The sequence below is a fragment of the Balaenoptera borealis genome (genome assembly GCF_965194805.1).
Source record: "Balaenoptera borealis genome assembly, chromosome: 5".
Taxonomy (NCBI): domain Eukaryota; kingdom Metazoa; phylum Chordata; class Mammalia; order Artiodactyla; family Balaenopteridae; genus Balaenoptera; species Balaenoptera borealis.
Genome location: NC_138862.1, coordinates 87,717,492 through 87,732,028, shown reverse-complemented (window position 1 = coordinate 87,732,028; position 14,537 = coordinate 87,717,492). Strand labels below are relative to the sequence as shown.

At 34.1% G+C, this 14,537-nt stretch overlaps 1 protein-coding gene across 5 annotated transcripts in view; it reads left to right on the top strand.

Annotated features, from left to right (window-relative positions):
* The window catches only part of MFN1 (mitofusin 1), a 34,143-nt gene that overhangs the window by 17,195 nt on the left and 2,411 nt on the right, over positions 1–14,537 (top strand). For 2 of the 5 annotated variants that reach the window (XM_082393994.1, XM_082393995.1), the window contains 8 exons: positions 3,661–3,782; positions 5,458–5,584; positions 5,758–5,862; positions 6,159–6,261; positions 6,397–6,626; positions 8,896–9,048; positions 10,223–10,419; positions 12,749–12,883. In XM_082393994.1, the coding sequence (XP_082250120.1) occupies positions 3,661–3,782; positions 5,458–5,584; positions 5,758–5,862; positions 6,159–6,261; positions 6,397–6,626; positions 8,896–9,048; positions 10,223–10,419; positions 12,749–12,883 (1,172 nt within the window). The remainder of the gene's footprint in view (positions 1–3,660; positions 3,783–5,457; positions 5,585–5,757; positions 5,863–6,158; positions 6,262–6,396; positions 6,627–8,895; positions 9,049–10,222; positions 10,420–12,748; positions 12,884–14,537) is intronic. The other 3 variants (XM_082393996.1, XM_082393997.1, XM_082393998.1) reach the window with 3 other exon arrangements.

The following is a 14,537-nucleotide window of genomic DNA, read 5'->3' as shown; positions in this document are numbered from 1 at the left end:
AATGATCTGATTGCTTTGCTTTTCCTCCAAAGACTTTGGTTAATTTATCAGTTGATACATAGTATTTTTTGGTTTTTATTCATTAAATTCTATGTTAATCTTTACACAAAGTTTCTTTCTGCTTTCAGTATATAAGTGGGATCGTTTTTTGCTTTTTGGTCTTTAAGAAAGAATTTAGGGCCATGAATTTGTCTGTGAGTGTAGCTTTGGATATATTCTATAGGGTTTCAGTATCCAGTTTCATTGTTGATTAATTTTTAATGATAGCTTTTGGCATTTCCTATTCAATACAGGAGTTATTAAAATTCAGATGTTTTGATTGTTATCATCTAACTTTTCTTGATTTTTTTTGCATTCTGATAACAAAATGTGGCCTTTACACACATTTTCTCTGTTTTTAGAATTCAATATTGTGTGTGTAGTCTTATAAGATGATTTTTGTGTAAAGAAAAACTGTACCAAGTTAATCATTTTATCAAACAGTCTGATCTTTGCCATGGACCTCTTGAGATTTATTTGGTTTAAAAGAAGCTGAATATTATGAACTTTCAGGGTACCAAGTTAAATAAGGCTTGGAAATTAAATAAAATCAATCAAGAAAATCAATGTTAATTCTATTCATATGTTTTCTTGTTTTCAACCTATATTTGGACAGGTGTATATTCTGAACGCAGTTTAGAAATCTAAAATTTTTTTGTCCAAATATTTGGCCATTAACTATTCTTAATAGTTTTGTGTCAGTGAATTTGTTGTGAAGGACATTTCTGGGACAACTGGTGAAATTTGGAAATGGACTGTATGTTAGGTTAATAGTATTTTCCCGGTGATAAAAGTTCTGAATACAGTAATTGTTTTGTGGTTGTATAGGAAAATGTCCCCGTTCTTAGGAGACACATGTTAGTATATTTAGTAGTAAGGCTGTGGTGGTTACAATGAACTGTCAAATTGTTCAGCAGGAAGAAATATATACAGGTATGTATAAAGATGAATATCTATATAGACTTATCTATATAGATCTGCATGGAGAGAGAGAAGGAAAGGTAAACAAAGCTGAATGTTAACATTTGGTATATTTACTTGAAAGGTATATTGTATCTTGGTGTTCTTTCTTGCAATTTTCCTGTCAGTTTAAGATATTACAAAATAATACGTTGGGAGTGGTAAATAGCATGTTATTGGGTATTTAGGGTCTTTTATCAAGGGGACTTGACAAGCTTGTTGTATGTCTTAATTACACATAAATATTAATATTTACAAATTTCTAACTACATATGACTAAATCATCAGCTGTTTTCTATAGATGTTATTAGAAAATCAGAAGATGATCATAAGTGAGATGTGATTGTTGTTTTGGTTCTAAATCTTTAATAAGTTTTAAAACAGCCTACAGGATACTCTGACAAGATGGAATTTAAATTGTCTGGTGTAGTATTTTAAACTTCTCCTTGGAAAATTAGAGTTCCTGATAAAATAAGTCTGGGAACTGCTGCATGCTATATATGTCCCTTTATTTAAATTAGCATTCCCTGGGACTTCCTCAGTGGTCCAGTGGCTAAGACTCAGTGCTCCCAATGCAGGGGGCCCGGGGTCAATCCCTGGTCAGGGAACTAGATCCCACATGCTGCAACTAAGACCCGGTGCAGCCAAATAAATAAGTATTAAAAAAAATAAATTAGCATTCCCTATACTTAGTTTGGAATAGAGTATTCCTTTTGCAGTTGACTTTTGATATTTTTCTGATCAGCGGGAACGTCAGTGTGGGATACTTTTTAATTAGAAAAAGATTGCCTGTTTTCTTCTTTATACTTATTCACCAATGTATATTTTTGAATCAAGGAGTAACTTGTATGTTGCCTAATAACTTTTGGAGGTCTTTTCTTTTTCTCTAGTCTAGCTCTAATACTGTGCTGTTATTTACAAATTTGGGGTCTTCATTGCTGATATCTAGATCTGCTTCATCGAGGAACAGAATTTCTTTTAACTTTTTTTTCTTTTAAAAATATTTTTATTCTTTTATTATAGTTTTTGTGACGGTTAATTTGGCAATTTATGAGATAGTTATTTAAAGTAAAATCAAAACTTTGTTTTGGTCATTAAAAAATAAGCAGTTTGCACTTTAAATGTTTAATATTGTGTAGTTATTGGTGGCTTCTGCTTTGGCATATACAGAACAGGAATACTGTAACTTCTTATTACTAATCTCTTCAGGATTAGTGATAATTGAGTGATGTATAAATGAGCTTGACAATGAGCAAAAGTAAGACTATGCATTGAAAAAAAGTAGTGGGCTCTGAGTTAAGACATAAACTGTTAACTAAATGAATTACCCTCATGTGCCCTATAGCTAAAGAAATGAATCTGCTTTGTTTTCTATACCTCAAAAAAATACCAAAGAGAGAATTTAAAAGTCTCTTCTGTCCTAGTGAAATAATCATTTTAGAGATGTGAAGGCTCAGCATAGGTTATAAATAGAACACTAAATAAATAGAGTATTGTGACTACCTTTTAAAGCTTAAAAGCTATTTATTTTGATAAAGGATAGTAATTACTTTCAGAAGTAATTACCACAATTTGTACTGGTTTTATATTAAGTTCAAGAAGATGAATTCATGGAAATATTGGAGAGTTGGGGGGTATATCCCTAACTTGATGTTGTGACCCAGATGAGTGTTATTGGTTGTTCAAAGACCAGATAGTATTTCTCTACACTTGCAGTTGTTTTCAAATGTTATGTCAGTACAGAATTTGACTTTTCTATGATGTAAAAGTGAAAGGCCAATTTTAATTTAATAATTTTGCTAGCACTTAAATGATGAATCACAGTAAATATTTTAAATAACAAGTAATATGCACATATATTGAAACTGAAACAAAGTTTCACAAAAGAAACATCCATCGTCATATGTGGTGCATTCTGATGTATTCTCTGTGTAAAAAACACGGTCATGAAACACTAATTCGTTTGTACAACTGTTAGTAAGTTGTGAGCTACAAGCTTGAAAGTGAAACATGAGATAAGGCATCATTCTGACCTGTATGCACACACTATAGTCCAATGACAATAATGGGATTATCTTAGAAATAGCTTTAGATATTTTTCTATAAACAATTTAAAATATTACTTAGGTTGTTTGCTGTTAAATAGTATTTTTCAATTTGTTCAAGCTTTAATCTATAGAAGTCCTTTTTACTAACTTTATGTGAATCGTATCATTCATTTTTTTCAATGTAGAATTCCATTTCATGGCTTAAGAACTTCATGAGGTTTTCATTGCAAATATGAGGAAAGTCAAGATAGATGGACTAGAAGTAGATTAAAGGTGATCCAAATAAAATTAGTCATCCTAATAGGAAACCTTTTTTAACATTGAAAATAGCAGCCTTTTTTATTTATTTTAAAAAATAATATAGTCAAACAACCATTGCACATTACTGTGTAAAATTACACAAAGCTATGAACTTGCTGTTAAAGCCTTTTAACTTTTAAATTTTTGACATTTTTTTTTACCTTTATAATTTTAAGTTGTGTTTGACTTCCATTTATTTTCTATCCTTATGTCTGTTTTGGTTAACATTACACACAGCAAGTTTTTGTGTTTAAATTCCTGAAAATGTTGGGATGGAATTACAGTAATGTGTTATGGCTTGGGCCCCTCGCAGGAGTGTATCTCGCAGTCAGCAGTGAAAACAAAGTTTGAACAGCACACTATCAGAGCTAAACAGATACTAGAAACTGTGAAAAACATAATGGATTCAATAAACGTGGCAGCAGCAGAGAAAAGGTATGAATTCATTTTATTGCAAAATAAAAATTATTTTTGTGTCAATATGAATTCTTTAGACTAAGGTTTAAAATTTTTATATTATTAAATACCTTTCACACTAACATCAACCTTGTAGGTTTAGCTGATGCCTACTTGCATGTTTTTTAATGAATATTTGAAACTGTAAATATTTTTTTTACAACCTTGAACAAGTACATCATTTACATCCCCTGGATCTCAGTATTCTCGTGTGTGAGCTGTGATTTTAAAATGTTCAGTGGCTTTAAATGTCTTTAAAGCAGTGAAAGAACCATTTCTTCCAGCAGAATTTCTTGAAGAAGTCCAAAACAGGTGACCCTCTTTTTACATTCAATCTATCACTCATCTTTCATATATTCATACGTTGAAACCTTGAAATCACTCCTTTATGCCAGCTGTGGTTTTATATCAGCTGGTAAACAAACAAGGTGATACTACCTGCCAGCCAGAAAGTGAATTTGGTAAGCATTACTCTATATGTCATACTATACTGCAGTATTTTATTCCATTTATTACCTAGTAATGATGAAAATGAATACACAAAAGTGCCAACACTAGTCGAAGAAAAGGGTAGTTCTCACGAACTTGGTATACTTGAAACAGAGATCAAGATGTTATTAGATGTTATAAGCATAATGATGTTAATTAAGCCTCAACTGGACCTTTAAGTGGGCTTAAGCCAATCAATGGAAAGATATAAAGCATCTAAGATTAAATCCAAGATATAAAATTGGGAATTTTAAATGTATTTGATCTTGCTGAGAACAAAACTCCACTCATATCTAGGTCTGTTGCCTAATTTTGACACTTTTGCAGGAATGCATCATGTACAACATTAGAGAATTTGCAGCATATAAAACTCAAGGATCAGAACCCAGATTCTGATCTCTGGCCCTGTGCACACTGTTTCTGTATAGTGAGCTCAGTTGCTTTATTATGGTAGCCAAAGTAAGTATTCGTCCACTGGATTGACCTTAATTTTTATAAAAATATAGGACATTGAAGTAAACGTAGCACAAAAAAGATGTGATTTGAGGGTGGTTTGTATAATCGTGCGTTGGGAACAGATGTCTTGGGAAAGATGATCTTAAAAGGATCTCAGGCTTTTGTTTTGCTATATCATCCAGGGGTTGACAAATTTTAGCAGATAGTAAATATTCTAGGCTTTGTAGGCCATACTGTCTCTTTGGCAACTACTCAATTCTGCAGTTTTAGAGCAAAAGCAGCCATATACACAATAGGTTCATGAATGCTTGTGGCTGTATTCCAAGAAAACTTTAACAGAAACTAGCGGATGGCTGGATTGGGCTTGCAGAGTGCTGTTTACTGGCCCCTATTTATTACGTAGACTTAATATTGAGTTAGTTCTGTTTTGACTGTTCATATCTATGAAATGGGTGGAGATTTAGCATCCTTATTAATCTTTTGTGGGATTCAGGTACCACATGAGCAGAGAGAGTTTATATCCAATCATCTGTAAAACATTTTATAAGTGAAATATTATTTGAATCCTTTTAGATGTTGAAATACAAGATTTTTTTTTTTTTCTTCTATCATGCTAACAGATGGTTCAATATATAAGTGAGTGTTTGTACTTAATTTCTTCGGGACTTTAATATACCCTGAATGTTAATTACTTTTCATACTATAATAGGGTTTATTCAATAGAAGAGAGGGAAGACCAAATTGATAGACTGGACTTTATCCGAAACCAGATGAACCTTTTAACACTGGATGTTAAGAAAAAAATCAGGGAGGTTACAGAGGAGGTTGCAAATAAGGTGGGTAACATTAGCTTTGTGATTATAATATCTGGGAATGGAAATACTTTTGATAATGCTAAAAATATTATCTGTTACCTTAAAGGAATATTTAAGTTTTTTTCAATTTAATTTTTTTGAGTAGTTGGTAATCTTGTTTAAATATTTTAATTCTGATTTTTTAATATTTTTAGGTTTCATGTGCAATGACAGATGAAATTTGTCGGCTCTCTGTTTTGGTTGATGAATTTTGCTCTGAGTTTCATCCTACTCCAAGTGTACTGAAAGTATATAAAAATGTAAGTTAAATTGTAGTTAAGTGTTATTCAGATACAGTTTCCTTATCTTATTCTGACTCTTATTCCACTCTTTAGTGGTTTGGCCATTTTAGTGTCTTCATGGCAATCAGTACATGATTAAACTATTACATCTCCTGTGCACTCTTGTAATAAATCTAAACTGTAAAGTACACAGAAGAATTATCATCTTAGAAAAGAATACGATCATTTTAGTGTTTACTACTTTTTTGACATTTTAATAAAATCTGCATATATTCTAGAGAAAAAATAATGTGGACATTTACCATTGTTAACAGGAGTTAAATAAGCACATAGAAGATGGAATGGGAAGAAATTTGGCTGATCGGTGCACTAATGAAGTCAATGCTTCAATGCTTCAATCCCAGCAAGAAATTATTGGTAATATTTGTCTGCAAGTTCGTGTGTAGTTTTTTCTTTGTCGTTGTTAAAAGATTTATTATAAAATCCTTTAGATATTTTATAAAATATTATTTACTGTTGTTAACTAAAATATCATAATTCGGTTCTTTCTAGAAAATTTGAAGCCATTACTTCCAGCTGGTATACAGAATAAACTACATACACTGATTCCTTGCAAGAAATTTGATCTCAGCTATGACCTAAATTGCCACAAGTTATGTTCAGATTTTCAAGAGGATATTGTATTTCATTTTTCCTTGGGCTGGTGCTCCCTTGTCCATCGTTTCTTGGGTCCTACAAATGCTCAGCGGGTGCTTCTAGGATTATCAGACCCTATCTTTCAGGTATATATATTTATATATATATATTTTTTTTTTGAGTAGGCTTTTTATTGGGTGGTTATTGCTGTACTATACAGGTATGTATCTGATTCTACCAGTTTAGAGTCTCTTTTTAAAAACTTTTTTGCATTTATCAATTCAATAATTTTTTAAATTAATTAATTAATTATTATTTTTTTGGCTGCGTTGGGTCTTCATTGCTGCGCGTGGGCTTTCTCTAGTTGCAGCGAGCGGGGGCTACTCTTCGTTGCGGTGCATGGGCTTCTCATTGCGGTGGCTTCTCTTGTTGCAGAGCACGGGCCCTAGGCACGCGGGCTTCAGTAGTTGTGGCATGCAGGCTCAGTAGTTGTGGCTCGTGGGCTCTAGGGTGCAGGCTCAGTAGTTGTGGTGCATGAGCTTAGCTGCTCCGCAGCATGTGGGATCTTCCCGGACCAGGGCTCGAACCTGTGTCCCCTGCATTGGCAGGTGGATTCTTAACCACTACACCACCAGGGAAGTCCCTCAATTCAATAATTTTTCAGAAAACTTACGGAGTTGTAAAACCATCGCCACAATCCAGTTTTAGAACATGTCTGTCACCCCAAAGGCTACCCTTGTGCCCATTTGCAGTCAGTTGTCATTTCCACCTCCAGCCCTACTGCTAGTCAGGTTTCTCTAGCTATCATTTTTACCCTTCTGGACATTTCATATCAATGGAATCACACAAAATGTGGCCTTTTGTGACTGGCTACTTTCACTTAGCGTAATGTTCTCAAGGTTTGTCATCATGGTATATGAATGTTGTAGCATGTATCAATACTCCATTTCTTTTTTTGGATGAATAATATCTCATTATGGATATCACACATTTTATTTATCCATTCACCAACTGATGGACATTTGAGTTGTTTGTACTTTTTGGCTATTATGAATAATGATGTTTTAAATACTCATAGACTGTTTTTATGTGGACATCTGTTTTCATTCCTCTTGAGTATATGTCTAGGAGTGAAATTGCTGGACCACATGGTAACTCCATGTTTAACTTTCTGAGGAACTGCCAAACTGTTTTCCAAAGCAGCTGCACCATTTTACATTCCCACCAGCAATGTATTAAGGTTCTCTTTCTCCACATGCTCATCAAGACTTGTTATCATCTTTTTTATTATGGCAGATGTGAAGTTGTACCTCATTGTAGTTTTGATTTGTATTTCCTTAATGACTGATGATTTTGAACATCTTTTCATGTGCTTATTCGTGTATCTTATTTTGTAACATGTCTTTTCAAATCATTTGTCCATTTTTAAATTAGGTTATTTGGCTTCTTATCGACTTGTGGGAGTTCTTTATATATATTCCAGATACAAGTCTTTATCAGATACATGATTTCCAAATATGTATGTTTTTCTAGTCTGTAGCTTGTCTTTTAATTTTCTTATGGTGTATTTTGAAGTGTAAAAGATTTTAATTTTGCTTTTATTATTTTTTTATTTTTTATTTTTATTTATTTTTTTTGACCACGCAGCTTGTGGGATCTTAGTTCCCCAACCAGAGATTGAAACCCGGCCCTCGGCAGTGAAAGCGTATAGTCCTAACCACTGGACCGCCAGGGAATTCCCAGGGTTTTAAATTTGAAGTCCAGGTTTTTTTAAAGGATTGTGTTTTTGGTGTAAAAAAAAATTTTTTTTTTAAATAATTTTATTTATTTATTTATTTATTTATTTATTTATTTATGGCTGTGTTGGATCTTCGTTTCTGTGCGAGGGCTTTCTGTAGTTGTGGCAAGTGGGGGCCACTCTTCATCGCAGTGCGCAGGCCTCTCACTATCGCGGCCTCTCTTGTTGCGGAGCGCAGGCTCAGTAATTGTGGCTCACGGGCCCATTTGCTCTGCTGCATGTGGGATCTTCCCAGACCAGGGCTCGAACCCGTGTCCCCTGCATTGGCAGGCAGATTCTCAACCACTGCGCCACCAGGGAAGCCCCCCCAAATTTTTTTTAATATACAGTTTTAATTTCACTTGAGAGTTGAAGGCCTGTTGTTTTAGGTAGACTCATTGTACGTTATGAAGATTCATTCTTCATGATATCATTGGTCCATGTCACAGGAGATAATTTTCAGACCATTTTTATTTTCTTCATGTATTTATGGTAAACTCATTAATTGGAGTCATTCTTTTTGTAGATTTACTACTGTAATTTTTAAAAGAATACAGTCAAATTTTGTAAATGTAACTATTCCATTTGTAGTGGTTTAATTGAATTAATCCTTTCCCCCCACCCCGCAACCTTATTAGCTTCCCAGATCTTTAGCTTCTACTCCCACTGCTCCTACCAATCCAGCAACACCAGATAATGCGTCACAGGAAGAACTCATGGTTACCTTAATAACAGCATTAGCTTCTCTTACGTCTCGAACTTCTATGGGCGTCATTGTTGTTGGAGGAGTGGTAAGAAATAGTACCTTTTTTTTTGAAACAGTATTTTTTAGTGTGATTGAAATTGAAATTATTGCAAAGCTACCTGCTAGATAAGGAAAAGAAAGATATATTTACTTCAGTTTCCAGGATCTATAAGATGACATGAAAAGTTGTAAGTTAAAATTAGTGAATTGGGTTTCACAAGTCTAATCTTAAAAATAAATATTTAAAAAAATTTTTAATTGAAATATAATTGACATATAAAATAGTATTAGTTTTAGGTGTATGACATGATTTAATATATGTATGTATTGTGAAGTAATTACCACAACATAAACAGTACTTCCTACTTTTACATCATAGCACACGAAGAAACAATATTTGTGCATTGGAGTAACAGGAATGATCCAGGTCCCTTATCTAGCCTTCTCCAAATACCAAAGGGATCTGCCTTAAAGTATTAAATATGATTTTTTGTAGTAGTTCTTATATGCTAAAAGTTTTTTTCATATCATTAACAGCATAGGTTCATTTTGGTTTTTTGTTTTATTTTTATTGACGTATAGTTGATTTACAATGTTGTGTTTCAGGTGTACAGCAAATGATTCAGTTACGCAAATATATATCTGTATTCTTTTTCAGATTCTTTCCCCTTATAGGTTATTACAAAATGTTGAGTATAGTTTTCTGTGCTATACAGTAGGTCCTTGTTGGTTATCTTTTTTTTTCCTTCTTTTTTTTTTTGGCCACACCACGCGGCATGTGGGATCTTAGTTCCCCAACCAGGGATCGAACCTGTGCCCCCTGCAGTGGAAGCATGCAGTCTTAACCACTGGACCGCCAGGGAACTCCCAGTTAACTATTTTATATATAGTTCATTTTGGTTTTTTAAACCTTTGACCTAAAAAAATTAACATCCCTTTTTGAGATACATTGAATCAACTTACCAAGTGCCTGGCAGGTTATAAAAGTTCGTGCCTGGCAGGTTATAAAAGTTCTTGCCTGGTATTTATGTGCTGCTCCTTTTTTCGGCTTGATTTCCAGTAATTTCATATTTTCTCATAGAGAAGGAATATACATTTTTTAAAAACGGATCTGACTCAAAGATCTGTAGGGAGCCAATGAGTTTTCTAAAATGCCTTTTAGTACAATCTCCCTAGTGGTATTTTTCTTTCTCAAAGTAAGCTGTGAATTTATCTTACAGATTTGGAAAACTGTAGGCTGGAAACTCATATCTGTTTCATTAAGTATGTACGGAGCTTTGTATCTTTATGAAAGGCTGACTTGGACCACCCGTGCCAAGGAGAGAGCCTTTAAACAGCAATTTGTGAATTATGCAACTGAAAAACTGCAACTGATTGTTAGCTTCACGAGCGCCAACTGCAGCCATCAAGTACAACAGTAAGTTGAAAGATTCATCTGTTTTTGTTTTAAAGCTTTACTGAAGTAGGACATACATGCAGAAATGCATAAATAAGAGTACAGCTCGAAGAATTATCACAACATGAACACATTTTATAATTGCCACCAAAGTGGAAAACAGAATGATACCAAACAAGTGGGCTCAAAATGCATGGTGGTAAACATAATTTATTTTTACTGTTATAGCCCAGATTTGTAGGTTTAAAGGCATGATTTTTTAAAACTCAAGAGAATTTTATTATAATAATAAATACCTGGGTCCACCGAGTTTACGTATCTTAAATATTTGTTTCATTGATTTAGTGAAAATATATAGAACTCCAGTCAAATCAATGCATAATATTCTGTATTAGAGTGCTCCTGAGAGCTGAATTAGAAAGTTTTCTGAGCTAAAGATGATTGCAATTTAATAGAAGAAACAACATGTACATAATTATAATAAAAGGTGAAAAGTGAAAAGTAATGAGAGCTTCATAATGTGAGGCTCTAGAATCTTTTTTTTTTAAATCACATTGAGTATTTATGTATTTATGTATTTATTTATTTATTGGCTGCATTGGGTCTTCGTTGCTGTGCGTGGGCTTTCTCTAGTTGTGGCGAGTGGGGGGGCTACCCTTTGTTGCGGTGCGTGGGCTTCTCACTGTGGTGGCTTCTCTAAGCGCGCGGGCTTCAGTAGCTGTGGCTCGCAGGCTCTAGAGCGCAGGCTCAGTAGTTGCGGCACATGGGCTTAGTTGCTCCGCGACATGTGGGATCTTCCCGAACCAGGGCTCGAACCCGTGCCCCCTGCATTGGCAGGCGGATTCTTAACCACTCTGCCACCAGGGAAGTCCCTAGAATCTTAAATCATGAAGGACAGTGGATCAGCAAAGGTTTCCTAGAGGAGAGGTAGCCTGATGAGACTTGAACATCAGAATAGAAAGAGCGAGACAGAGAAAACAGCTCAAACCAAAGGCAAGAACGTTGGGGGAAAAGGAATGTGTTCAGAAACATGAGATAATTTCAGTGTGGCAGATGTGTACATAAGAAGGGGTCCATTCAAGTATAAGCCTAACACTAGGACTGAGGTTTGGATAATTAGGAACCCTGGGAGTGATATCATTAACATTTAGCTCTAGAACAGATAACTTTGCAGTGGTGTGGTGTGTAAAGTGGTTTAGACTCAGGAGACAAGAATTGCAGGGAGATTAAACTGTTTTCAGACACAAGATCAGAGCCTGTACTAACCTTGTTAGAGCTGTAGGGAATGGAAACAATGAGGGCACAGAATTGAGACCACTGAATTAGTTCACTCATTTACCAAATATTTCTTGAGCTCCTATTTTACATAACCGTGTTAATTTTGATTTATTTATATTAAGATCTTTTCTTTAATGAGGATAACCTGGACCTCCAAACAAAATCAGCTGAGGTTCACATTCATAAAAACAGAATTAATGAAGCTTACTATTCATTTCATCATCAAACATTTATTAATTGCCTACTGTGTGACAATAACTACGCTAGAAGTTATGGGAAATTAAGTTAAAGATGACTTATATTATTCCTTAGAGGACTTTACACTCTAATGGAGGCAACCTCAAATACTCCAGTTAAAATAATACTAGCTAAATATTAATGTAATAAAATATTAAAATAAAAAGATGCTTCATTTGTCTGATATTGGTATTTGGTCAGATAGGGAGAGAATGGAGGGGGAAAGGACCCTGGGAAAGATGAAGATGCGCAGGAGAATAGTTGCAGAGAAAAACAAGTCAGTTCATCAAATTCCAGCGGTACACACCTACTAGGCATGCTCCCAGTTGCAAAAATATAAATATAATATTTGCCAAAGTTAACATATTAACTAGCACACAAATTAAATACAGCCCTTTTGTTCTAGAAATGTGGTTAAATGTTGCTATAGTTTAAAGTATTTTTGACTGTCACAGAAGTTCATGAAATTTTCTTTCCTGTTCTCAGTAGTTTATTTTTATAGGCAGGGGACAAGAGTAAGGCTTATTATGCTTCTGAAGAAATATACCCATCCTTTGCCTTTTTATAGCTTATTCATATTCACAGCAATATGGCAGAGTAATATTATTACCCACTGAGCATTTGTCTTGAGGCCAGATGAAATTAAGCCCACAGTCATATTAAGCTTGTAAGTGCCATACCCTCCCTCATACCAGTCTTAGCCGTGTTCTTTGATACCTTACATTTTTGGGAATTTTTTAAACTTGTGATCTGTTTTTTATATAAGCTTTAAATTGAAGCTTATTCATTTGAAAAGACATTCATGACTGCTGATAAAATTATTGTTTATTTGAAGGGAAATGGCAACCACTTTTGCTCGCCTGTGCCAACAAGTTGATATTACACAAAGACATCTAGAAGAGGAAATTGCCAGATTATCCAAAGAGATAGATCAACTGGAGAAAATACAGAACAATTCAAAGCGCTTAAGGTATTTGAACCTTTTTTCCTCAATAATATGAACATTTATTGGTTTCATTACCAAAATATAATTATGTAAAATCACTAGCAAATTTATGTTAAAATTTTTGGCTTTCTGCATTGGCTTAATTGTAATTTTGCAATTTCAGTGAAAGCTAATTTGAACAACAACAAAAAAATCTGAATTTAAAGGAAATTTTTAGATCTAAGCTTATAGCTCTATGTTAAGCTATACTAGTCCTTTTTCAGCGCAGAAGTTTTGTAATTAAAAGTATGAATTTTCAGTCCTACATATCCAAGACCCATAGCTTTTCTTCTCATTGGGGACTGTTAGGTATACTTAAATTTGAAGCAACAGAAGCAAACAAGATATCCTAATATAATTTGGAATTCTGGTTTAATATGATTTGCCATGGATTCTTTGGAGTCTAAATAAATTGTGCTTTGGGGGTCAAGACCAGAAGTGTCACCACGAGATCTATGCTTCTTGGCAGTTCTTAACTTTCAGCTTTATTACCCATTAGCTGGCTCACCTACAAGTCTGGTAGAATCATTAAGCATCATTTACTTCCTGCTGCTACTTAACCAGGGCACATGCTACATACAGTTGCCTGTATAAAAACAGTTTGCAACGTCTGCAAATTGGAGAGGCTGTCCTTATGACGTGGATTTTGGGACATTATACTTAAAATATCTGTGATAGTGTCCATCCCTGGTACCTTAATCTGAAAAGATTAAGATTAAGCAGTCACATTCTCATTGCATCTCCATTTCAGGGTCTCTGAAAAAGGTGACTGCCTATCGCTTAAACCCCAGCATCACTTCACACACACAAACACACCCAAATGAATTTCACATATTCCATTGCTCCTATTTTAAGTTAGATCATCCCAAGTACAGCCTTTCAAATTTGGTGAAACTATATCCAATAGAAATTTTTTTTTTAACCTAGGTAGGTTTTTAAATATTTTTTCATCTTGCTATAGTAAAAAGCCGTAACTGATAAAATAGATTATTGGTACTTATGTAGCTTTCAGATTTTGGCAGGACTGACTTGAATAAGTATCAATATTTTTGATCTGCTAATTCTTCTAATAGGAAAGTTTAGAATAATATTAACATAATATTATAAGTTTAGAATATTATTAACATAATATTTGGAATCTCCCTTTTTACTAAATTAGGCTTAGCCATTCAGATATAATTTAACTAATGCTTCAGGAGCATTACCTGAAGAAATATACAGTGGAGTTCACATGAACATTTAACTTACGACCTTGACCATATGCACTTAGCAACAAACAAAACAGGACCAAGAAGAAAAGAGAGAAACTCGTTTAAGTATGTGTGTGTGCCCTGGCAGAGTATGAGAATGGGAGATACAAACCTGCATTCCCCTGTCAATTTACATTCTGTTTTCCCTCTTGTTATGGGCATTTGGCTGCATCAAGTACAATTTTAATATTAAAAAAAAATATTTTTGGTAACTATGGTCCTTTGACATCTGCCAGCTACTTTGTGAATACATAAAACCACTTATTCTACGCTTTATGCTTAACAGGAATTCAAGAACAATTATGTCTTTATGTGACTTAGGATGTAACTCCCATGTAAGGTGATATGACTCCACTGTCTCTTAGGCTTTTCATTCTTATTAAAGATTT